Source organism: Lonchura striata, chromosome 27 (assembly GCF_050655825.1).
Source record: "Lonchura striata isolate lonStrDom1 chromosome 27, ASM5065582v1, whole genome shotgun sequence".
NCBI lineage: Eukaryota > Metazoa > Chordata > Aves > Passeriformes > Estrildidae > Lonchura > Lonchura striata.
This window is the reverse complement of record NC_140729.1, coordinates 1,040,947-1,065,561: the sequence shown is the minus strand read 5'-3', so window position 1 is coordinate 1,065,561 and position 24,615 is coordinate 1,040,947. Positions and strand designations below refer to the sequence as shown.

At 64.5% G+C, this 24,615-nt stretch overlaps 1 protein-coding gene across 2 annotated transcripts; it reads left to right on the top strand.

Moving 5' to 3' along the window:
- Nucleotides 1–14,886, top strand: NGFR (nerve growth factor receptor). 2 transcript variants are annotated; one of them, XM_021538469.3, is made up of 6 exons: nt 1–214; nt 4,344–4,485; nt 7,743–8,102; nt 10,532–10,775; nt 11,241–11,401; nt 12,550–14,886. In XM_021538469.3, exons 1-6 carry the CDS (start codon nt 11–13, stop codon nt 12,849–12,851), a joined length of 1,413 nt encoding a protein of 470 aa, XP_021394144.2. In that variant the 5' UTR covers nt 1–10; the 3' UTR covers nt 12,852–14,886. The 2 variants fall into 2 exon arrangements, with proteins under 2 accessions (XP_021394144.2, XP_085417846.1); XM_085561720.1 differs by lacking the exon at nt 1–214 and having other exon boundaries at nt 2,450–4,485.
- The last annotated feature ends 9,729 nt before the right edge of the window (nt 14,887–24,615 follow it).

Sequence of the window (24,615 nt, the reverse complement as noted above, 5' to 3'; positions counted from 1 at the left end):
CCGCTCCGTGATGCTCCGGGGGCGGGGAGGAGGAGGAGGAGGAGGGGGAGGAGGAGGAGGGACTTGCAGCTCTTTTCTGGCCGCCGCCGCGGCGGAGAGCGGCAGAGCCAGGGCAGCCCGGCCGCGCTCCGGCTTCCGGGGCTGTCACCGGCCCCGCTCCGCTGCCCCCGCCATGGCCGGGCTCCTGCCGCTGCTGCTGCTCCTGCTGCCGGCGGTGAGTGCGGGGAGCGGCGCCCGGGGCAGCCCCGACAGCCCCGGCGGGGAGGGGATGCGGCGTCCCGGGGGCACCGGGAGCGTCCCCGAGGCACCGGGGGATGGACAGTCCCCGAGGCACCGGGCGGGGGTGGGATGGGGGGGCCCGGAGGCTTCACACGGGGGTGTCCGGAGGGTCCCGGGGACCCCGGCATGGGAGCCCCGCGGGTGAGGGGCAGCGGACAGCACAGGCAGGAGCAGGGTCCCCGCCGTGCGGGGCTGGAGGTTCCCGGGGGCACCGGAGAGCCCCGGGGAGGCGAGCAGAGCTCTTTGGGGTGCGGTGGGAGGGGGCGTGGGGAGCTGGGTGGGGATGGGGTCCCGCAGCCCCTCCGGTGCCGCTGCCCCGAGCTCTGCCACTGCAAAGAGTGACGGAGCCCCAGCCCGGGGGGAGCCCCCCCAGTGCCTTCATCACCTGCCCCGCACGCAGCCCCCGCAACCTCTCGCAGACTTTCCCGGCTCCCAGGTGCCCCACAGCTGAGGCTGAGAGCCTTTTCCTCCCGGCAGAGCCCTCGCCGTGTGCCCCAGACAAAAAACTTCAGGGCAGGCTGGGGTGGGGGGGCCAGCAGAAAGGGGAGTGCCCGGAGTGGGGCCGGGGGGCTCCGAGCCCGCAGCTGGGGCAGGAGCGGGGCTGGTTTTGGGGCAGGATTTGCCGGGGGTCCCAGGGGGGCCGTCAGGCAGCCGGACACCCCTCGGGCAGGATATTAAAGGCGGAGTTGAGCGGCTCCGTGCAGGAGCGGAGCGGGGCTGGCAGCGCCGTGCCGGGGGGTCCTTTCCCCCACAGCCCCCCGGGATCGGGATGGCCAAAGCGCCCCGGGATAGCGGGACAGCGGCCGGGGGGGCCCGGAGCTGTCCCAGCCAGATGGATCCCAACCATTCCCCCCCAGGGCATCGCCCTCTCGCCCCTCCCCGGCTGCTGCAGCGGGGCCGGGCTCTGATGTCCCCAAATCGCCGCTTCCCTGCGCCGGGGTCACCGCGGGGAGCTGCTTCTGCCCTCCGGGACCGCACCTGCGGGGCTGGGAGTGTTCCTGGGGGGGGACAACAGGGACCCCGGCTGTGCTCCCCCAGCTCCGCGCACCCCGGGACCCCGCAGCCCGGGACCCCCGCAGCCCGGGACCCCGCACACCGGGACCCCCGCAGCCCGGGACCCCCGCACACCGGGACCCCGCAGTCCCCGCAGCCCGGGACCCCCGCAGCCCGGGACCCCCGCAGCCCGGGACCCCGCAGCCCCCGCAGCCCGGGACCCCGCAGCCCGGCCCGCCGCGCTCGCCGCTCGGTGCCTGCGCTGCTCGGCCCGGGAGCGGCGGAGCCTCCCAGGGCCGGCCGGAGCCGCAGCGCTCGGACGCGGCTCCCCGAGCTGCCCAAAGTTCGGGAGGCGCCGGGAGCCGGGATTTGGCCTCTCCCAGGCGCGGTGCTCGGCCAAGAGAGGCAGAGCGCGCCCGCCGGGCTCGCGTCTCGCAGCCGGGCTCGTCTCCAGCTGGAGCATCCCCTCCTGGTGCCGGGCGCTCCGCGGTGCCAGACTCCGAAATCCCGCTCGGAGCGGCTCTGTCCTCCCCCGGCAGCGCCTGCCCGGGCTCCGACCCCCCCGGCACGGCTCCAAAAAGCAATTAAGAGCTTCCAGAGGTGTCGCCTGCGCCCTCCGGCCGCGGCCGGGCCGGGCCAGCTGTCAGGATGCTTTACGGCGTTAATAGCCGCGGCTTTGTCACCGGGAGCCGCGCTAACAGCGCGCGTTTCCGCGGCCTAACGCGGGCCAGGTGCCGTGCCCGGCCGGGGGCTCGGGAAAGCCCCGGAGCGAGGGGCCCGCGGCACCTGGAGCCGGGAATTGGGAGCGCTCGGGGCGCGGGGGCGGGAGGGGACAGGACAGGTGGCCCGGGAGCGGAGCCGGTGGCCCGGCCAGGCCCGGCCCACGCGGGACCGCCCGCAGCTGCCTGCGGCGTGGGGGAGCTGGAATGGGAGACTGGGGAAGGGCTGGGATCGGGGAAGATCTGGGACTGGGGAAGGGCTGGGATCGGGGAAGGGCTGGGACTGGGGAAGGGCTGGGATCGGGGAAAGATCTGGGACTGGGGAAGGGCTGGGATCGGGGAAGATCTGGGATCGGGGAAGGGCTGGGATCGGGGAAGGGCTGGGATCGGGGAAAGATCTGGGACTGGGGAAGGGCTGGGATCGGGGAAGATCTGGGATCAGGGGAAGGGCTGGGATCGGGGGAAGATCTGGGATCAGGGGAAGGTCTGGGATTGGGGAAGGTCTGGGACTGGGGGAAGGTCTGGGATTGGGAGAAGGTCTGGGATCGGGGAAGGTCTGGGATCAGGGAAAGATCTGGGATCAGGGAAAGATCTGGGATCTCTGGATGCTCTGGGATCTTTAGAAGCTTTGAGACTGGAGGAAGATCTGGGATCAGGGGAAGCTCTGGGATCCCTGGAAGCTCTGGGATCCCTGGGATCTCTGGATGCTCTGGGATCTTTGGAAGCTCTGGAATTGTGGGGTGCTCTGCGATCAGGGGATGCTCTGGGATCCCTGGAAGCTCGGGGATCCCTGGAAGCTCAGGGATCACAGGATGCTCTGGGATCTCTGGGATCCTTGGATGCTCTGGGATCCCTGGAAGCTCTGGAAGCTCTGGGATCCCTGGAAGCTCTGGGATCCCTGGAAGCTCTGGATGCCCCCGTGTCCATCCCGGTCACTAGCCACAGCCAGGCACGCCCGGCTGCCCCAGCCCCATTCCCAGCCTCTGGAATCACTTCCCAGGGAGCCGTGAGCTCCCCAAACCCTGCCCGAATGGAGCAGCGGGATGAGCTGCAGCCAAAACCCCAAATGTGCCCCCACGAGGGGCGCATGGCATCACCCCAAACCCTTCCCAGGGGATATTTGGGGGTGCTGGGAGGATTCCCGATATTCCAATCCCTCCTGCCCACCCAGAGAGGGAAAAGGGTCTGGGAAAAGAGTCTGGAAAAGGTTCTGGGAAAAGCAGTCTGGGAAAAGGTTCTGGGAAAATGATCTGGAAAAATGGTCTGGAAAAGGTTCTGGGAAAAGGGTCTGGAAAAAGGGCCTGGGAAATGCTTCTGGTAAAAGGGTCTGGAAAAAAGGCTTGGAAAAAGGGTCTGGAAAAAGGATCTGGAAAAAGGGCTTGGGAAAAGGGTCTGGGAAACGGGCCTGGGAAAAGGGTCTGGAAAAAGATTCTGGAAAAAGAGCCTGGGAAAAGGGTCTGGAAAAGGGGTCTGGAGGAAGGGGCTGCCAGCGGGCTGGCGGAGCCGGGCGGGGAGGGGCAGCGGCCGCCTCGCAGCGCAGGGTAATTGGAGCACTTTGTCATTCAGCTGCCTGGAATTGGCGCTCCATTGTCTCGGCCCCGCCGGATGCGGCGCGGGGCTCCGAGCGCCGCACCGAGCGCGGGGACGCGGCCAAGGCGCTGACGAGGCCGCCAGATGCTCCCCCGAGCCTCTCCCCCCTTCCCCAAAATCAGCCGTGGGTGGGTGGCCAAGGGACGGCGCGGCCCCGGGGCTGCGGCCAGCGGGAGCGGGAGGAGCGCTGGGACCTGCGGGACGGGGTTCCTGGGTTTTGGGGGGCAGCTCGGCCCTCCCCGGGCTGCAGAGGGGCCCGTGGGGGTGCCCGTGGGATGTTCGTGGCTCTCGGGTGTGGTGACACGTTGTGCCAGCAGGGACACCCGGTGCCGGCGCACAGCGAGGTCCTGCCGCTCCCTCAGCTCCTCATTGCCGGTGCCCGCGGGTTTTGGGGGGCAGCGGTGCCAGCCAGGCTCTCCAGAGCCTCCGCCGAGGCAGGAATTTCTGCTCTCCTCTCCCGTTCCCCAGGCTGGGAAGGGCCGAGCCCCCCGGGATGGCGCAGAGCCCTCGGGGGAGGCGGCTGAGGAGCGACAAGGACAAACCGAGGCCACAGCACCCCAAAACACCCCTGGGCGCCCCGCCGGCTCCCTCCAGCCGCACAACTCGGCAGGGCTTTCCCCGAGGAGTGAATTTTGCCCGGAAAAGCGCTTTTCCCTCCCAGATCTGCACGTAGCGCGAGCGGGGTGTCCCCGGAGCGGGCCCGGCCCCGGCTGTCCCATCCCCCGGGCGGCAGGAGTGACCTCCCGGCTCTGCTCTCCCCAGGGCCCCGCCGGCGCCTCCAAGGACGATTGTTTCTCCAAGCTGTTCACGGCCAGCGGGGAGTGCTGCCGGGTCTGCAACGTGGGCGAGGGCGTGGTGCAGCCCTGCGGGCTCAACCAGACGGTCTGCGAGCCCTGCCTGGACAGTGAGTGCCCCCAGCCCCGGGCAAGGCCGTGCGCCCTGCCCGAGCATCCCTCCTTCCCTCCGGGCAGCGCCGCAGCGATCCCGGCCCGCCCCTCCGCTGAGCCAGGGCCGGGTTCTGGGGACAGGATTGCTTAAAACGGGAGATTCTTGCCCCAAAATGGGAGTTGGGGCACGGGGAGGGGCACAGCCCCACAGCGGGGTCTGGGCAGCGCTGCCAGGCACCGGGAGGGGGTCGGGATGGTGCCTGCACGGGAGGATCCTCGGGACTGGGATATTCCCGGATTCCCTGAGCCCTGCAAGCAGCCAGGGCTGCTCCGGGAGGAGATGGGAGAGGGGCAGGGCTGGAGCGGGGCTGGGAGGGAGTGGAGAGGAGGCACAGGAGGCTGGAGGAGCCAGGGCAGGGCTAAAAATACCTCAGCGTCCTGAGAAATCGATGGACGGCTCTGCCTCCCTGAGCCCGGCCGGGAAACGGGGCTGGACCCCAGAGAGGGACGGACCCCAGAGAGGGATGGATCCATGTGAGGGATGGACCCCAGTGAGGGATGGACCCCAGGGAGGGATGGATCCCAGAGAGGGATGGATCCATGTGAGGGATGGACCCCAGAGAGGGACGGACCCCAGAGAGGGATGGACCCCAGAAAGGGATGGATCCCAGTGAGGGATGGACCCCAGAGAGGGACGGATCCATGTGAGGGATGGATCCCACCAAGGGATGGATCCCACCAAGAGAAAACCTCCTCCCCACCCTCATCTCTTCCCTGAGAGGGATTTTGGGTGTGGAGGAAAGGAAACCTGCAAACACGGCAGCCATCCCTTGCTGGGATGGGGAGAGGACCCCTGTGGCCCTGGATCCCTCTGGAACCCCCCGGATCCCTCTGGAACCCCCCGGATCCCTCTGGAACCCCCTGGATCCCTCTGGAACCCCCCAGCATCCCTCTGGAACCCCCCCGATCCCTCTGGAACCCCCTGGATCCCTCTGGAACCCCCCAAATCCCCCCGGATCCCCCCGATCTCCCCGGATCGTGCCGCCGCGGGCCGGGCAGGTGGAGGCAGCCCCGCTGCTGGCACAGCCGGTGCCCAGGAATGCGGGCACGGCCCAGGGCCGAGGGTCCCCACCTGCACCCGGGGCTGCCTTCTCCGAGCACTCCCTTGGACGCGTTCCCGACCCTCCGGGGGAATTGTTCCGGAAAAAATCTGCTGCAACCAAAGCCCGGCCCCCGCCAAAGCCCGGGGGGCTGCCAGAAACCACCCCGAGAGGGGGGGTGCTGCTCTAATTCCCCCGTTCCCCCCATTGCGGCCCTCCCCAGGGCCCGGGTGCTGCCTCATGATTTATTTATCCCTCGCAGCCTCCGGGGGAGGGAGGGATGGGGCCGAGGGGCCGCTTTGAATCTGGGCTGTAATTGCTCAGCTCAGATACCTTCGGCTGCCACTGCAAATGTGCCCACTCAGCCGAAAGCCTTTCCTGGCCACTTCCCCGCTCTAATGGCGCCCATCAATAATTCAGGATAATGCGAGGGATGAGCCCAGGTTAATGGGAGCCGCGTGTGCCGCCCCGGGGCTGCTCCGGCGCTGCTCGCCCGGCCGGGCACGGGGCAGGGGCTGGCAGCGGCGGGGACGGCGTGCCCAGCGCGGCCGGGCTGCCCCGTCCCCGGGAGTGTCCGAGGGTGGCACACGGAGCAGCCTGGGGTAGCGGGACGTGTCCTTGTGCAGGGACTGGGTGGGGTTTGAGGTCCCTCCTGGCCCAAACCATTCCAGGATTTTGGGATTCCACATCCCCTGCAGGTCCTCAGCACACGAGGGCACAGGGTGAGGGAAGGTGCTGGGGATGGGAAAGATCCGCCGCCGAGGCTGGGATGGAACCTCCCACCCTCCCACCCGCCCGTTCCCGGGGTTTTGGGGCGCTTCACCCCCTCTGGATCACCCCGAAATTCCCGTCCCACACACTCGGTGTCCCCGGGGGAGCCGCTGGGAGCAGGATCCATTCCCAGCCCCATCCCTGGGGCCGAGCAGGGCTCGGCACGAGGCCCGGCAGCGCAGGGACCGGGCCGGGCTCCCCGGCCCCTTCCCCGTCCCTGCGGCTGGAATTTCCCCGGGACGGGGCCGGGCTCCGGGCGGATCACCGGGAGGAGCGGGCAGCGCGGGGGCCGCGGCAGCTGCGCCCCCCGGGACGGGCTCCGCTCGCTCTTCCGGGGCTAAAAATACCCCGAGCTGCCGGGGCAGCGGCAGAGCGCGGCGGGGATTGATTTCCCCGGCAGCAGCGTCCTGCGGGATGAAACCGGAGCGCCGCAGCCGCGGGCTCGGGCGCAGTCAGCGCTTCGGTCACCGCCGCGCTCCCGCGGCCGGGCTGGGGGCGCGGGGGACCCCCGGGAGGATGCGGAGGGCAAGGTGACGGGATGTGAGGAGCGGGCAGGGCCGAAGGGACCGGCGGGAGGTCGGAAATGGGAATACAATCAGGAATTCGCGGCGGGAGGAGAGCAGGGAGCGCGGGGGCAGCGCGGCCAGGCTGGGCCCCCGCGGAGCCGGGGATTGAGGCGGGGATGGGGTGAGGAGGCGGAATGGGGGCGATGTTCATGGGAAAGGGAGGCTCGGAGCTGGGAATTGGGGTGGGAATAGTGCAGGTGTCACGGGAAAGGGAGCCTGGAAGGATGCTCCAAACTGGGAATTGCTGGAACGGGGAAGGTGTGAATGAGCCTGGAAGGATGCTCCAAACTGGGAATTGCTGGAATGGGGAAGGTGTGAATGAGCCTGGAAGGATGCTCCAAACTGGGAATTGCTGGAATGGGGAAGGTGTGAATGGGCCTGGAAGGATGCTCCAAACTGGGAATTGCTGGGAAATGGGGAAGGTGTCAATGGGCCTGGAAGGATGCTCCAAACTGGGAATTGCTGGAACGGGGAAGGTGTGAATGAGCCTGGAAGGATGCTCCAAACTGGGAATTGCTGGGGAATGGGGAAGGTGTCAATGGGCCTGGAAGGATGCTCCAAACTGGGAATTGCTGGAATGGGGAAGGTGTCAATGGGCCTGGAAGGATGCTCCAAACTGGGAATTGCTGGGGAATGGGGAAGTGCCGACAGGCCTGGGAGACGTGGAGCTGGGAATTCCTGTGGAGCTGGGAATTCCTGTGGGAATGTGGAAGGTGTTAAGGAGAACCTGAGGCTGAGGGGGGCCGCAGAGGGGGGACCCCTCTCCCCCTGAGCCCAGAGGGAAACGCTGGGATCGGAAGCCGGGATTTGATCCCAAGCAGCTCCCGGCCCCCGCAGGCGTCACCTTCTCGGACACGGCGAGCGCCACGGAGCCGTGCAAGCCGTGCACGCAGTGCGAGGGGCTGCAGAGCATGTCGGCGCCCTGCGTGGAGACCGACGACGCCGTGTGCCGCTGCGCCTACGGCTACTTCCAGGACGAGGCCAGCGGGAGCTGCCGCGAGTGCCGCGTGTGCCAGGCGGGCTTCGGCCTCATGTTCCCCTGCAAGGACTCGCAGGACACCGTGTGCGAGGAGTGTCCCGAGGGCACCTTCTCCAGCGAGGCCAACTTCGTGGACCCCTGCCTGCCCTGCACCACGTGCGAGGAGAACGAGGTGCTGGTGCGGGAGTGCACGCCCGTGGCCGACGCCGAGTGCCGGGGTAAGAGCCGAGCCGGGCGTCGCGGTGTCCTTGTCCTTGTCCTTGTCATTGTCACGGCTCTGCTGCCACCGCAGGGATGTTCCTGGTGCAGCTGCTGGGGGAACATTCCCAGTGGAGCTGCCGGGGGAACATTCCTTTTGGATCTGCTGGGGGAACATTCCCGCTGGAGCTGCTGAGGGAACATTCCCGGTGGAGTTACTGAGGGAACATTCCCAGTGGATCTGTCAGGGGAACATTCCCGGTGGATCTTCCAGGGGAACATTCCTGGTGGATCTGTCAGGGGAACATTGCCATGGAGCTCCTGAGAGAACATTCCCGGTGGAGTTACTGAGGGAACATTCCCAGTGGAGCTGCCGGGGGAACATTCCCAGTGGAGCTGCCGGGGGAACATTCCCGGTGGATCTGTCAGGGGAACATTCCCAGTGGAGCTGTCAGGGGAACATTCCCGGTGGATCTTCCAGGGGAACATTCCCGGTGGATCTGTCAGGGGAACATTCCTGGTGGATCTGCTGAGGGAACATTCCTGGTGGATCCGCCAGGGGAACATTCCTGGTGGATCTTCCAGGGGAACATTCCTGGTGGATCTGTCAGGGGAACATTCCTGGTGGATCTCGGCCTGGCTTTAGGGAGCCGCGCTGGGATCTGGCAGTGCTGGGCCAGAGAAAGGAGCCAGGGTTTCCTGCCTGTCCCTGTTGGCATCCCAAGCACAGCTCCAGCCCCTGGGAAAGGGGGAAAGGGGGGAAATAGGGGCAGAAAAGGGGAAAAGTCAGAGCCGGGCTGAGCTCCTGGAGGAAGCAGGGCTGCTTCAGAGGGGCTTCTACACCCAGGGCTGCTCCAGAGGGGCTGCTCCATCCAGGGCTGCTCCATCCAGGGCTGCTCCATCCAGGGCTGCTCTATCCAGGGCTGCTCCAGAGGGGCTGTTCCATCCAGGGCTGCTCCATCTGAGACTACTCCATCTAGGGCTGCCCCCATCCAGGCTGCTCCATCCAGGGCTGTTCCAGAGAGGTTGTTCCATCAGGGCTGCTCCATCCAGGGCTGCTCCAGAGAGGTTGTTCCATCAGGGCTGCTCCATCCAGGGCTGCTCTATCCAGGGCTGCTCCATCCAGGGCTGCTCTGCCGGGCTCCTCGGCAGAACCAGCGGCGTTCCTCGGGCAGGAGCGGCGCCAGCCCCTGCCCCGAGCGCGGCGGGGAGAAAAGCGCTTTGTCCCGGGCGCCGCCGGGCCGGGCAGCGGGGCAGCTCCCGAGGAAGGGTCGAGTAAATGGAGCCACAAGTCAAGGACACAGGGCCGGCTTTGTCCGCGCCCGGCTCGGGAGCGGCTCCCCAAGGGCAGCGGGGGCCGGGACACGGCAGGGCAGGATGCCACCAACCCCCCGACCCCCCCTGCCACAGCGCTGCCGCCCCGGGGCCCTCGGGGCTGAATTCCAGCCTGGCACAATCCCAGCTCGGCACTATCCCAGCCCAGAACAACCCCAGTTTGGTACAATTTGAACCTGGTACAACCCCAGTTTGGTACAATTCAAACCTGGTACAACCCCAGTTTGGTACAATTCGAACCTGGTACAACCCCAGTTTGGTACAATTCAAACCTGGTACAATCCCAGTTTGGTACAATCCCAGTTTGGTACAATTTGAACCTGGCACAAACCCAGTTTGGTACAGCCCCAGCACGGCACAATCCCGGTTTGTTTACAACCCCAGCATGGCATATTCCCAGTTTTGTACAATCCCAGCTCAGAACAATCCCAGTCCAGCACAACCCCAGTCTGGTACAATCCCAGCTTGGTACAACCCCAGCCTGGCACAACCCCAGCCCGGCGCTGATCCCAGGGGCTGGCAGGGGGTGGCAGGGCAAGGTCCCGGCTCCTGCCGCGATTCCCGACTCATTCTCGCTCCGGGATGGGCTGGGGGACGTGGCCCGGCCCTGGCACCGGGCAGCGGCTCAGGGAGGGCACAGGGAATTTGGGATGGGATGGGCACCCAGGCGTTATCCTGGGGCAAGACCAGAGGCATCCGCTGCTCCCGGGACGCGCCCGGGTGCGGCAGGAGCGGGGTCACTCCCGGACGGAGCCGGCAGGGCAGGGAAGGGGCAAATCCAGGCCCTGGGGCTGCGGGGCGGCTCCGTGCGGGGCGTGGGCGCCCGGGCTGCCCCAGCCCCACCCTGGGGTGGATCTGGGGGCTGGCAGTGGAGCTGAGCCCCAAGGGCGCTGTGCTGGACAGCGCTGACAAAGCCACGGCCACCTCCAGCCACCCCGGGCCAGGGGACAGCTGCGGGCCAAGCCTGGGGACAAGCCTGGGGACAAGCCTGGGGACAAGCCTGGGGACAAGGAGACGTGGGTCCTGTCACCTCTGCCGTCCCCCAGCCTCGGGAGGGGATCCCTGCGGAAACACCCGGCCTGATCCTGGTTCCCCTTCCCCTCCGCCCCGGCAGGGCTCCACCCTCGCTGGACAACGCCCGCCCCGGCCCCGGCGGCCTCTGAGAGCCCCGAGCCGGTCACCGGGGAGCCGCCGGGCACCGAGGCGGGGGCCAGCACCGCTGCGGACACGGCCACCACCGTCATGGGCAGCTCGCGGCCCGTGGTGACCCACGGCACCAGCGACAACCTCATCCCCGTCTACTGCTCCATCCTGGCCGCCGTGGTGGTGGGGCTGGTGGCCTACATCGCCTTCAAGAGGTACCGGGCCAGGCAGGGACAGGGACGGGGACGGGGACAGGGACAGGGACAGGGATTTGGGGAGGGGGGAACAGTGGGAGCCCCGCTCCAGATGTCCCACAGCCACAGCTGCCAGCTGCCAGCACCGAGGGCACCAGGCTGGGTGGATTTCCAAAATTGTGTGAGGGGTGAGGAGGGAGGTGGCAGCAGGATGGGGGACCCAGTGCACGTCTGTCCCTGTCCTTGTCCCTGTCCCTGTTCCTGTCCCCGTCCCTGTCCCTGTCCCTGTCCCTGTCCCTGTCCCTGTCCTGGCACCAGGACAGAAAACAGAAACTGGGAGAGACCCCGGGGAAGGGGACAGAGCCCGGGGAAGGGGACAGAGCCCTGGCAGCCCCAGGGAAGGGGACAGAGCCCTGGCAGCCCCGGGGAAGGGGACAGAGCCCTGGCAGCCCCGGCGATGGCACCAGCGTGTCCCCGTCCCCGCAGGTGGAACAGCTGCAAGCAGAACAAGCAGGGCGCCAACAACCGCCCGGTGAACCAGACGCCGTCCCCCGAGGGGGAGAAGCTGCACAGCGACAGCGGCATCTCCGTGGACAGCCAGAGCCTGCACGACCAGCAGCCCCCCGGGCAGGGCACCCAGGGGCCAGGTGGGACCCGCCGGGGTGGGCAGGGGGCGGGCAGGGACAGCCGGGGTGGGTGGGACAGCCTGGGGCGGGCAGGGACACCAGGGATGGACAGAAACACCAGGGATGGACAGGGACACCCGGGAATGGGTGGGACAATCAGGGGTGGGCAGGGACAGCCGGGGTGGGTGGGACAGTCTGGGCTGGGCAGGGACACCAGGGATGGACAGGAAGGATGGGCAGGGACACCCGGGAACGGGTGGGACGATCGGGGGTGGGCAGGGACAACAGGGATAGACAGGGACACCTGGGGGCTGGGCAGAGACATCTAAGGATGGGCAGGGGTACCCAGAGATGGAGAGGAACACCAGGGGATGCACAGGGACACCTGGGAACAAGCAGGGAGGATAGACAGGGACCCCGAACGGGCAGGAAGGACAGACAGGGACCCCTGGGACAGACAGGGACCCCGGGATGGGCAGACAGGGACCCCGGGACGGGCAGGGACCCTGGGATGGGCAGCAAGGACACACAGGGACCCCGGGACAGGTAGGGAGGACAGATAGGGACCCCGGGACAGGCAGACAGGGACCCCTGGGACAGACAGGGACCCCGAACGGGCAGGAAGGACACACAGGCACCCCGGGACAGGCAGACAGGGACCCCGGGATGGGCAGGAAGGACAGACATGGACCCCTGGGACAGACAGGGACCCTGGGATGGACAGACAGGGACCCCGGGACGGGCAGGAAGGACAGACAGGGACCCCGGGATGGGCAGGAAGGACAGACAGGGACCCCTGGGACAGACAGGGACCCTGGGATGGACAGACAGGGACCCCGGGACGGGCAGGAAGGACACACAGGCACTCCGGGACAGGCAGACAGGGACCCCGGGACGGGCAGGAAGGACAGACAGGGACCCCGGGATGGGCAGGGAGGACAGACATGGACCCCTGGGACAGACAGGGACCCCGGGATGGACAGACAGGGACCCCGGGACGGGCAGGGAGGACAGACAGGGACCCCTGGGACAGACAGGGACCCCGGGATGGACAGACAGGGACCCCGGGCCGGGCAGGAAGGACAGACATGGACCCCTGGGACAGACAGGGACCCCGGGATGGACAGACAGGGACCCCGGGCCGGGTCTGAGCCCCTTCCCCCTCGCAGCGCCCAAGGCGGACGGGAGCCTGTACTCGGCGCTGCCGGCCAGCAAGCAGGAGGAGGTGGAGAAGCTGCTGGGCAGCTCGGCCGAGGACACGTGGCGGCAGCTGGCCGGCGAGCTGGGCTACAAGGAGGAGCTGCTCGACGCCTTCGGCCGCGAGGAGAGCCCGGCCCGCGCCCTCCTGGCGCACTGGGCCAGCCGCGAGTCGGCCACGCTGGACGCGCTGCTGGCCGCCCTGCGCAGGGCCCAGCGCGGCGACATCGCCGACAGCCTGGCCAGCGAGTCCACGGCCACGTCCCCCGTGTGAAGGGCGGCCCGGGGCGGCTGCCCCCGGCCCCTCCGGGCTCCGCCGGTGGGGCTCCCGGGACCGCCCGCTCCCCGCGCCGAGCCCGCCCGGCAGCCCCTGACGGTGTCGGGGGGGCTCGTCCCCGCCCCGATCCCAAATCCCGGCCGCGGCCGGAGCGTTGCCGGCCCCGGGAGGCTGCGGGACAGACGGACGGACGGACAGATGGACGCGGCAGCGACCGCCGTGCTCTCAGCGCTCTTCTCTCCCCCGTTCCAGCCCCTTCTCCCCGGGGCTCCTCTTCCTCCCGCCCCGCCCCGTGCCCCTCCAGCGCCCCCAAATCCGGCCGCTTTCCCCCAAAAGCGGGTGGAGGGCAGGGCTGGAGCGCCCCGGAGCCGCTGGCCCGGGATTTGGGGGCTCTGAGGGGCTGGGGAGGGGGCCCGGCCTCCTACACTGTGAAATTTGGGGTGCGGCCTCCCCGCGGCCCTGCAGGGATTGGGGGGGAGCAGCCGGGACACTGAGGAGCAGATTTTGGGGTGCCACCACCCCCCGTGGGGGCTGCAGGGACACCGAGGGGACACCGAGGGACACGGAAGGTGGAGAGCGCTGACCAAGTGCCTGCCCCGCTGCGGGGCCACCCCCGGGCCCCGCTCCTCCCTCCCGCCCTGTCCCCGCTGTCCCCGAGCCGCGGGGACCGGCCCGAGGCCACCGTGCCACGCCTGCACTGTCCCCGCTGTCCCCACCCTGCTCCAAAGGGCTCCTGCTGCGCCAGCGCCGTGAGGGGCTCGGCAATGTCCCCGCGGGTCCCCGTCCCCCTTGGGTGACCCCGGCACCTCCTCCTGCCACCTCCCCGGGGAGGGGACATCGCTCAAGGGGCGTTTGGGGACGTTTCGGCCCCGGCTGGGTGAGCTGGGGAGTGTCCCCTGGCCCGGGGAGTGTCCCCTGGGATGTCACTGAGCTCCCGGGGATGTCCCCTGGGCTGTCACCAAGTTCCTGGTGATGTCCCCTGAGTGGCCACCAGCCTGGAGTGTGTCCCCTGGGCTGTCACCAAGCTCCTGTGATGTCCCCAGGGCTGTCACCAGCCTGGGGAGTGTCCCCTGGGCTGCCACCAAATGCTCGGTGATGACCCTGGGCTGTCACCAAGTTCCTGTGATGTCCCCTGGGCTGTCACCAAGCTCCTGTGATGTCTCCTGGGCTGTCACTGAGCTCCTGTGATGTCCCCTGGGCTGTCACCGAGCTCCTGTGATGTCCCCTGGGCTGTCACCAAGCTCCTGTGATGTCTCCTGGGCTGTCACTGAGCTCCTGTGATGTCCCCTGGGCTGTCACCAGGACCCCGCTGGTGTCCCCAGCCCTTGGCCCGAGGTGGCCACGGCAGAGGCTCCGGATTGATCCCAAAATTCCTCCCCGAAGGCAGAACGGGAGCCATTTGTGACCAGGAGCCGCGGTGGCTCCGTGTGACCCCCCTGGGGACAGCCCTGTCCCCTCGCCACCTCCGGCCGGGAATTCCCATCCCGGCCCTTCACTCCCGCCCCATTTCTGGCCCTAAAGACTCCAAAACTTCCCCAAAAACGGCTGCGGCGGGGTCGGGATGGTCCCGGGAGAGCTCCGAGACTCCGGGGCTGGAGCTGCCTCCGAGGGGTTCCGGATCCCCCAAATCTTCTGGAAATTCCCCCCCTGCTGCACTCTGCGAGATGGAGACGCTCGGGCTGGATTTGGGGGATTCCCGGGAGCTGGAAGTGCTGCAGATCCCAAATCCCAAACCCAGACCCCAAATCCCAGCCCCAAACTCCTCCCAGCACCCAAATCCAGGGAAATTTGTCCCAGATTTACAGCCCCACTCGCAGCGGGGGTTGGAAACTCCCAGCTCCTGCCATACCAAGCCACTTGATGGGATGGATTTGGGGTGATTTGGGATGGATTTTGGGTGATTTGGGGTGAATTTGGGGGGATTTGAGGTGGATTTGGGGTGGATTTGGGGTGGATTTGGGATTAATTGGTGGCAGATTTGGGGTGGATTTGGGATGAATTTGGAATGAATGTGGCATGACTTTGTGATGGATTTGGGATGAATTTGAGATGACTTTGGGATGGATTTGGGGTGGATTTGGGATGGATTTGAGATGAATTTGGGATGGATTTGGGGTGGATTTGGGATGGATTTGAGATGACTTGGATGAATTTGGCATGACTTTGGGATAGATTTTAGATTAATTTGGCATGGATTTGGGATGGATTTTGGATTAATTTGGCATGAATGTGGCATAGGTTTGGGATGGATTTGGGATGAATTCCACCACTGGCCATCTTCAGGTAATTCCCATTGCTCTGGGATTTTTGGAAAAGCGACTCCAGGACAAGCTGAGGGTGCCTGGGTGGAGGTGCCCAGATCCAAACCCGATTTCCTGGCCCAGCCTCTCCCGCTGGGAATTCTTTTCCTCAGGACAGCTCTGCCTCACTCTCAGGTTTTCATTGCCATGGGAAGGGGATTTCAGCACCCTCAATCCCAAAAATTGGATTTTCAGAGCCGAGGGAACGGGGACAAACTCAGCATCCAAAGAGGAGCCGGGGGCTGCCTCAGACGTGGAAGTAAAATGGCAAAAAAACACACACACACACAAAAAAACCCCAAACAAACAAACAAACAAACAAAAAAACCAAAACCAAAAAAATAAAACAAAAAAGCCAAGACCCCAAAGCCAGGAGGGAAACCCAAGCCAAAGTCAGAGCTCGTTTCGTGTTGTACCAACCCCGTGTGTTCCTCCACCCCCCACTCTGTAATTCCAGGGCCGATTTTGTAGGAATAGAAGGATTTTGGGGGGGTTGGGGGCAGCATGAGCCGGGGGGATGCACGGGGGCGGCCCGGGGGGTGGAATTTGTCCGTGTGTATCCTCGCGATGCCAATAAAGAGCATCGTTGTCGTTGTCCCGCTGGCTTCTTCCCGCTCTCCCAAAAAAACCCCTGGGAATCCAAGGTGGGAAAAAGCCCTTAACACCTTCCTGACGGGATTTCCCCCCTTTCCCTTCCCATTCCCGTCCCCGTTTCCCGTTCTGATCCCAAAGAGCAGGAGAAGCAGGAAACAAGGAGAGCTTCGTGTGTGGGATCAGGGACAGCAGCCAGATTTATGGGGAGAGAGGGAAAAAAAAAAGGGAAAATTCGGAATAAGGTCTGGAAGGGAGCCTGATGTTCGCATGGGCTGCGGGAAATCCCTGGAAAAGCTCCTTCCCCTTTTTATGGGAGCCTGGGGAGGGCCAGAGCTGCTTAACCCCACATCTGCTGCCAGGGGGGCGGCGGGGACAGATCCCTGCTGGATCCGCCGGGAAAAATCCCAAACCCCTCCCCAGCCCCACTTCCTGGGAAAACGCAGCAACCACTGGGAAAAAAAAAAAACGGGGAAATTTTCCAAATTTAACTCCACCGAGGCGCTTTTCACTCACCCCCCCAGGAGGAGCGGGACGGAGCTGGGAAAGGAAATCTGGGAAGGGAAATTCGGATTTCCCGGGGAGCAGCGGCTGCAGCTGAAATCCCAAATCTCCCCGGGATTTCCTCCCGTCCCCCCCGGCTGCCCCCAGGATCTGCCCCGAGACCCTTGCACGTTTTCCCGCAGGTTTCTCCCGGCTGTCCGCCCCGGATTTTGGGGATTTGGAGACGTTCCCGATCGCAGCGGGATCCCCGGGCGGGATCGGTTCCCCTCCCCCGATCCCCCCCGATCCCCCCGGGCCAAATCTGCCTCCCAGATGGAGCCGCATTCCCAAATAATGGGAAGCAGTTGGAGCAAAGGGCGCTGCTTCATCCCCCCGGGCCGAGCTGGAGCCAAAGGTTTTCCAAAATATCCCTTGGGAAGCGCATCCCGGGCACGCGGGACCCCCTTGAACCCTTCCAGGACCCTCGGGGGAGCCCCCCGGCCCCCCCAGCCCGAGCGCTGCCCCCTCTGGAATGGGATTTGATTCCAATTTCCTCCTTCAATCCCGCAGCGAGGGGGTCCCGTCCCGGCACTGCCTCCCGATCCCATTCCCGATCCCATTCCCGATCCCATTCCCGATCCCATTCCCGATCCCGGGCCGGGGTCCCGGGGGTCCCCGGGATGGGGGAACCCACGGAGCCCCAACACCCACCCGGGAGGGGCAGGAGGGGTTTGGGATGCGGAGGGATTTGGGATCTGGAGGGGTTTGGGATCTGGAGGGGTTTGGGATCTGGAGGGGTTTGGGGTCTGGAGGAGTTTGGGATCCAGAGAGATTTGGGGTCTGGATGGATTTGGGATGCGGAGGGGTTTGGGATCCGGAGGGATTTGGGATCTGGAGGGGTTTGGGGTCTGGAGGGGTTTGGGATCCGGAGGGATTTGGGGTCTGGAGGGATTTGGGATCCAGAGAGATTTGGGGTCTGGATGGATTTGGGATCTGGAGGAATTTGGGATCCGGAGGGATTTGGGATCTGGAGGGATTTGGGATGCGGAGGGGTTTGGGGTCCGGAGGGGTTTGGGGTCTGGAGGGGTTTGGGATCCGGAGGGATTTGGGATCTGGAGGGGTTTGGGGTCTGGATGGATTTGGGATCTGGAGGGATTTGGGATCCGGAGGGATTTGGGATCTGGAGGAATTTGGGATCCGGAGGGAATTTTCCTGCTTTGCTCCCCCAAGCCGCCCTTCGGGGTGTGGGGCTGCAGCTCCAGGGAATTCCTTTGGGATGCTCCGCCCCGGATTTCCAAAGCCCCGGGAAATCCCGGCTGCAGCCCCGGGAACCCCGGGGGAGCCCGCGGCCGGTAAATCCCGGTCAGCTCCTCCGCAGCCTCCTGGAAAAGGAGGATTTTCCCAGGAAAAATTCCCTCCTCCAGCTCCCCCCACACCTCCCACGCTCAGGGGGAGCTCTGGACGCACCTGGCGGGGCCGGGATGGAGGGAGGGATTTGGGAATTTCGGGGGGATGCGGGCTCGGGACTGGGATCCCGTATCCTTTGGGAAGGGGCCGGACCCCCAATTCCCTGGAATGGGATCCCTGGGATGGGATCCGCAGGGATCTGCAGCGCCCTGGCCGGGTTTGTGCGGGAATCGGGGCTCAGGACGGGATTTTGTGGGAATTCCCAGGCTGGAAGGAGCTGGGAGGGCTTTCCCTGCCCCGCCGGGATTTGTGCCGGAAGGAAGGAAAAACCCCGGAGCTTTTCGGCAGGAAAAACATCCCAGCTGGGGATGAGGGAAAAGCTGCTGGGTTTTAGCGCTCCATAAATCCTGCCCGGCCCGGGATCATCCCGGGAAATCATCGCCTCCTCCCAAACAAAGCCCGGCACCGGCACCGGGCGAAACCTTATCCCGATTTCCCTCCCCGTTTCCCCCCCCGGGGGAGGTTTGGGGGAATATTCCCAGAATTGGAGTTTCCAGCAGCTGACACTTCCCTGCTTTCTGTCAGCTGCGGAGTCTCGGATTCCCAGGGAAAGGAAGAGACAAAGGAATTTCAGCTCCCTAAAAACGGCCCTGCCCCGAGGAGATCTGGGGTGAAATGGAAACCCGGCATCCTGTTTGCCAAAAAAATCCGGGAGAGGGGGAGAGGCGGGAGCCGGCGCAGCTCCCGAGCTTCCCTGGGCTCCGATCCCGGCGTTTGTGGGCAGAAAAGAGGGAAAAGTGGGAGCAGGGAGGGGATGAACGGGGCTGGGAGCAGGAATCCCATGGGATGCTCCTGTTTTGGGGTGCTCCCCTTTCCCCCATTCCCTGGGGACCCCGTCCCGGCTCAGCTTCCCGGGAATGTCCCCCGGGATCGGAGCCTGGCCCAGCTTCCCCGGAGCTCTGCCGCCGCAGAAAATTCCCAGTTTTCCCTTTCCCCGCTCCCGGGGCGATAATTGGCTCTGGATTGATTGGAGCCGTTTCCTGGGGATAAATCCTGCGGGATCCATGGATGCCCGGGAATTCTGCTGCCCTCAGCAGGAGCTGGAGCAGCCCCGCCGCGAATCCCTAATTCCTGCCAGTTCACCCTGAGGAGGAGGAGGAGGAGGAGGAGGAGGAGGAGGAGGAGGAGGAGGAGGAGGAGGAGGAGGAGGAGCAGCAGATCCCTGTGCCAGGACATGGAGATTCCAGCCAGCCCTGGAGTCTGGGAAAGTGTTCAGCTCCATCCCAGTTCATCCCAGTTTATCTCAGCTCTGTCCCAGCTCATCCCAGTCCATCCCAGTTCATCCCAGTTCCATCCCAGTCCATCCCAGTCCATCCCAGTTCCATCCCAGTTCATCCCAGTTCATCCCAGCTCATCCCAGTTCCAACCCAGGTCATCCCAGCTCATCCCAGTCCATCCCAGTTCATCCCAGCTCCACCCAGGAGCACCCCTGGGATGAGGCTCTGCAGCCCCACTGGTCCCGGCCCATCCCAAAAACACCCTCCAAAGGAGCCCGTCCCTGTCCCAGCCCAGCTGGGACCCAGCCAAGCCATTTCGGGGTGAATTCCTGCAGATATTCCCATTTTCCCGGGGAGCTTTTGGGATATTTTCTCGGGTTTCACCCTCGGCACCTTCCCGGCTTTGGGGGCAGCTCGGGAGAGGGGCGGGAAGGGCTCCGGTGGCTCCCAAAAAACGGGGAGAGGGGAGAGGCTCCAGCTGGAAAACCGACAGAGGGAAAGGGAGGAGGGAGGGGATGGGATGGGAAGAAGATTCCTGCTGCAAACACAGGGAATCCATTGAAATTCCCACTGAAATGGAGCAAAACCCAGTGAAATTCCCACGGAAATGGAGCAAAATCCAGTGAAATTCCCACGGAAATGGAAGGAGGGAGGGGAATCCAGTGAAAATCCCGCTGGAACGGCCGCAAATCCCGGGAATTCCAGGTCTCCTGGCTCCCGGCCCTTTCCCACCCTGCAAATCCCGGGATTTGGGGCCGGGCTGTGCCGGCGGCTGTGCACAGCTGGAGCCAGACCCCGGGACGGGGAAATTCCCTCTGGAATTGGGGAAATTCCCTCTGGAATTGGGGAAATTCACTCTGGAATTGGGAGATTCCCACTGGAATTGGGAGATTTCTGCTGGAATTTGAAGATTCCCTCTGGAATTTAGCTCCAGTGACACCAATTCCCTCAGCCCCCGCCATCCTGGGAATGGGAAAAATGAGGAAAACTTCCCTAAAATCCATAAAATCCCCGGGGGAGGATGGACATCTCCAGAACCTGGAAAATCTTAGGGTGACATCAATCCATCCCGGGATTAATTGGATTAATTACCCGTGTTAATTGCCAGGACACGATCCCGCTTTTTACCTGGAAAAACCATCCCAGCTTCATCCCAGCACACCTCGGGGGGAGGAAGCTCCATTTGCCAGCCAGGAAAATTCCATTTTTTCCATGGAATTTGGGTTTTCCCTGCCCTGCTGGGGGCTCCTGGTGGCCCCGCTGTTCCCCCAGAGCGTCCCCGATATTTTGATGTTTTTCCCAAAGAAAATCCCCAAGATTTTCCCTGAATTCCCAGCTCAGGGAGCTGCCAGGCCTCGGACAGATGTTTTCCATAAATAACCAAACAAGGAGCGCACGGGAACAGGGAAAGCAAATCCAATTAGGCTGGAGAAATTCTCTGGAAAAGAGAAAGAGCTTTAATCAGCTCCGTATCAAAATAACAGATTTTAGCTCCAAATTCAGCCTTTTGTCCTGACAAAGCCTGGCTGGGAGCACGTCCCCGTCCCGCTCTCCCTAAATCTCCATCCAATCTCCTCATCCCGACCCTTTGGAAAAGAGACCGGGAACAGCTGAGCCAAAAGAAAAAGGCAGGGAGAAAAAAAAAAAAAATACAACAACAAAAAAAGGGTTTTGCCGACAGAAGGCAGAAAGCTTCAGAGCCCGCTCGATTTTCTCCAATAAAAATTGATTTTTTCTCCTGCTGCTGGCTGGGAATTTGGCTCGGGATGGGGATCCCCTGGGACGGGATTCGCGGTGTGGGTTTGCACAAATGGACAATTTGTTGCTTTAATTGGCCAAAACCTCAAAAGCCGCAGGAGGAGCCGATCCCGCCCTTCTGCAGGGCCTGGGGCTGGCGGGGGCCTCCCGCCCCCACAAATCCCCCCGGATTTTGGGGCTCCAGCCCCCCAAACGCAGCAGCCGAGCGGGGGATGCTGAGGAGGAGCCCCGGGGCTTGTTCTGGAGCTGGAGCAGGAATTGGGGGAAGGAGGCTTGGAACGGGATGGAAAATTAAAAAATGAAAAATCAACAGAGAAATCCGCCCCGAAATCACGGAGCGAGGCTGGGACCGTCCTGGGGCAGCCCGGGATTGTCCCGGCTCCAGAGGCTCCGGGTGGGTTTTGGAGAAATGTGGGAACAGGCGCTGGCCTTTCCTTTCCTTTCCTTTCCTCTTTCCTTTCCTTTCCTTTCCTTTCCTTTCCTTTCCTTTCCTTTCCTTTCCTTTCCTTTCCTTTCCTTTCCTTTCCTTTCCTTTCCTTTCCTTTCCTTTCCTTTCCTTCCCTTTCCTTCCCTTCCCTTCCCTTCCCTTCCCTTCCCTTCCCTTCCCTTCCCTTCCCTTCCCTTCCCTTCCCTTCCCTTCCCTTCCCTTCCCTTCCCTTCCCTTCCCTTCCCTTCCCTTCCCTTCCCTTCCCTTCCCTTCCCTTCCCTTCCCTTCCCTTCCCTTCCCTTCCCTTCCCTTCCCTTCCCTTCCCTTCCCTTCCCTTCCCTTCCCTTCCCTTCCCTTCCCTTCCCTTCCCTTCCCTTCCTTCCCTTTCCCGGTTTTTTCCCGGGAATTCGATCCCGGCCGGGCTGAGCTCGGCCAGCGCCGGCCGCCCCCGCCCTGGAGCATTCCCAGGTTTTTGCTGGAGAAGAGCCGCGACCCCGCGGAATTCTGCCCAGCGCCCCCGGCTGAGAGCAGCTCCAGCCGCAAACCGGGAATCTGGGGAATTTTGGGACTGGGAGGTCGCCGGCCGGGCTTTGTCCATCCCAGATCCTTCTCTTCCCAAGGACCGAGAATTCCCGAGGTTTGCCCGGGTGCTTTGGATCCCGCGGTTGCTGTGCCAGGAACCCCTGGAAGGGTCTCCGGCCCTGAACCCTTTTAATCCCGGATTTCTCTTTTTTGTCCCGGATTTCTCTTTTTTGTCCCGGATTTCTGTGTTTTTATCGCTGATCCCGGCGGGAATGGGCCGGGATGGGCTCCGGATCTCCCGGGAACCGTCCCCTCCCCAAGGCTCCCTCCCCGCAGGACAGGCAGGAAAATGGGATTTTCCCCCCTGAGCTTTTTGGTTTCGAGGCTCCGGGTTTGGAGCAGCAGCTGGCACCGGCTCTGCTGTGCCAGGGGAGGAGTTTTGGGTAAATTCAAGCATTATTTGGGAAAAAAACTCCGCATTTTGTGCTCAAAACTCATGGAAGTGCTCACGGCCCAATGCTCATCCCTGCACAAACACTCCCCTGGCACGGCTCTGCTTTCCTTGGATTGCTCCTCCCCGGAGAAGCGGCTCTGGCTGCCTCTCGGGTTGTTTTTAGGGAATTCTATTCCCCAAAACTCGGTGGGAAGGGAAATTGGAGCCGCCGGTCCCCACTCGGGGGGAGCCACGGGGCTCCGCAGCCGGATCCGGCCGGGATCGCTCCGGAGCCCCGGAGCTGCAGCCCCGAGCTCGTCCTGCCCCAAAAAGCAAAGGGAGAAACCCAAAACGCTCCGGGATGGAAAACGGGCGCAGGGGAACGGGAGCGGCTCAGCCACGGTGCCCCCGTTTCCCGGGACAAAAGGATCGTGCCTCAGTTTACCCCGGAAACCACAGGGCGAGAGGGGCTCGGGCAGCAGCCGCTGATCCCAGGCTGGGATCCACTCCAGACTGGGATAAACTTCTGAGCTGGGATCCACTCCTGGGCCGGGATCTACTCCCAGACTGGGATCCACTCCAGACTGGGATCCACTTTAGGTTGGGATCCATTCCCAGGCTGGGATCCACTCCTGGACTGGGATCCGCTCACGAACTGGGACCCACTCCCTGCCAGGATCCACTCCTGGGCCTGGATCCACTCCTGGCTGGAATCCACTCCGGACTGGGATCTGCTCCCGGGATCAGGGTCCGTGGGAGCTTCCCAGAGGGAAATCACAGAATTCCAGAAGGGTTTGGGGTGGAAGGGCCTTAAACCCCATCCCCTTCCGGCTGCCAACAAATCCCCAAACCCACCCTGCCCCCAGGAACCCCCCAAATCCCCCCTGCCCCCAAGAAACCCCCAAAACCCCCCTGTCCCCAAAAAACCCCCCAAACCTCCTCTGCCACCAGGAAACCCCCCAAACCTCCCCAGGAAACCCCCCAAACCCCCCGTGCCCGCAGGAAATCCCCGTTCCCGGCCGGTTCCGTCTCTCCCATCCCCGGTTCTGTCACACCTCGTGAGGAAAACGCTTCCCAAAAGCAGAGCCGGGAACGGGGAGCGGCCCTGGGGCTCCCCGAGCCCCTCCGGCCCCCGGCCCCTCCTTCCCCGGCCGGGCTGAGCCCCCCAGCCCCGGCCGCTCTTCCCAGCGCCGGGTCCCGCTAGAGGGCAACAGAAAACCGGGAAAGAAGCGCCGGGAAAGGGCCTGGCAGCACCGCCAGGGCTCCTCGGGGCTCGGCTCCACCTCAGCGGCACCGGAGCCCCGAGGTGCCCCCCTGGACCCCGGCCGAGGATCAGCCTGCACCCCCAAACCCAGCCGGGATACGGGGAACGGTCCCTGCCCGCCGCACGGGGGATCGGGATGAGTTTTGAGGTGCCTGCCCCCCCAAACCGCTCCAGGATTCCATGAAAACCGGGCAGGAGGCGAACCCCCGCGTCTGCGGGAAAAGAGGTTTCCCAAAAAAAAAGCAGGAATTTGTGGCGGAGCAAAGGCAGAGCCGAACCCTCGGCACGGACGGAGCCCATCCTCACGCAGAGGCCGGATCCCGGGCCAGGACCCTGCTGCGGGAAAGAGCAGGAAAATTCCCTTTATCCACCCCACTGCTCCCACTCCTCGTGGAATTCCCGGGCGTTTGGATGGAAGCTGACCCGAGCTCCGGCCCGGACGCGTTCGGTGCCGCCCCGGGGCTGCCAGGAGGGAGATCCCGGCCCCTGGATGCGCCGGGCTCCGGAGGGAGCCGGAGCTGCTCCCGGGTCCATCCCGGGTTGTTCCACTCCGGCCCCGGGGAAGCGACATTAAAGCGTTTTTATCCCTCCTCATCCCCGCAGGACCCCAAAAGTGCTCCCCAAGGGATTCCCAAATCCAGGCTCAGCCTGGGACGGAGGGACGGAGCCGGCAGGGCGGGGGAGCTCCGGGAATGCGGAGATGGCTGAAAACCGGGAATGCCCGAGCGCTGGGAAGTTTGATGGGGATCTTTGATGGGAATCTCGGCAGCCCCTGAGGGGATCCCGGCCGCTGCCGCCGGATTTCCTCCAGCTCCGCGTTCCTTCGGCTTCTGCGAGGCTCCGGGGTCTGCTCCTGAGGGAATATTCCGGAATTTACCTGCCCTGGATGCCAGGGAGGGTTCCTGGGGGGATCCGTCACTTTTTGGCTCCCATTGGCGCAGGAACCGGGATCTCCTTTGGGATTAAGGAGGAGCCTGAGAACCGCAGGCTCAGAAAGGCTGGGAAGGACCCCGAGGCCCTCAAATCCACCTTTCCCAAAATCCATTCCCCATCAGGCGCCACATCCCCCCGGCCTCCCGCGTCCCCAAGTGCCACCGCGCCGGGGAAGCTGCTCAGGGAATAAAACCCGATCCAGCTGCCGGGAAATTCCTGCCCAAGGTCGGATTTCCAGTGGGATTCGGCTTTCCAAGAATTGCAGGAGGAGCCGAGCAGCGCTGCAGGAACCCAACCTTCCTCCCCTGCCCGAAAATCCCCGTCCAGGCGCGGTGGGAACCTGGCCGGCCCTGCTGGGCAGATGGG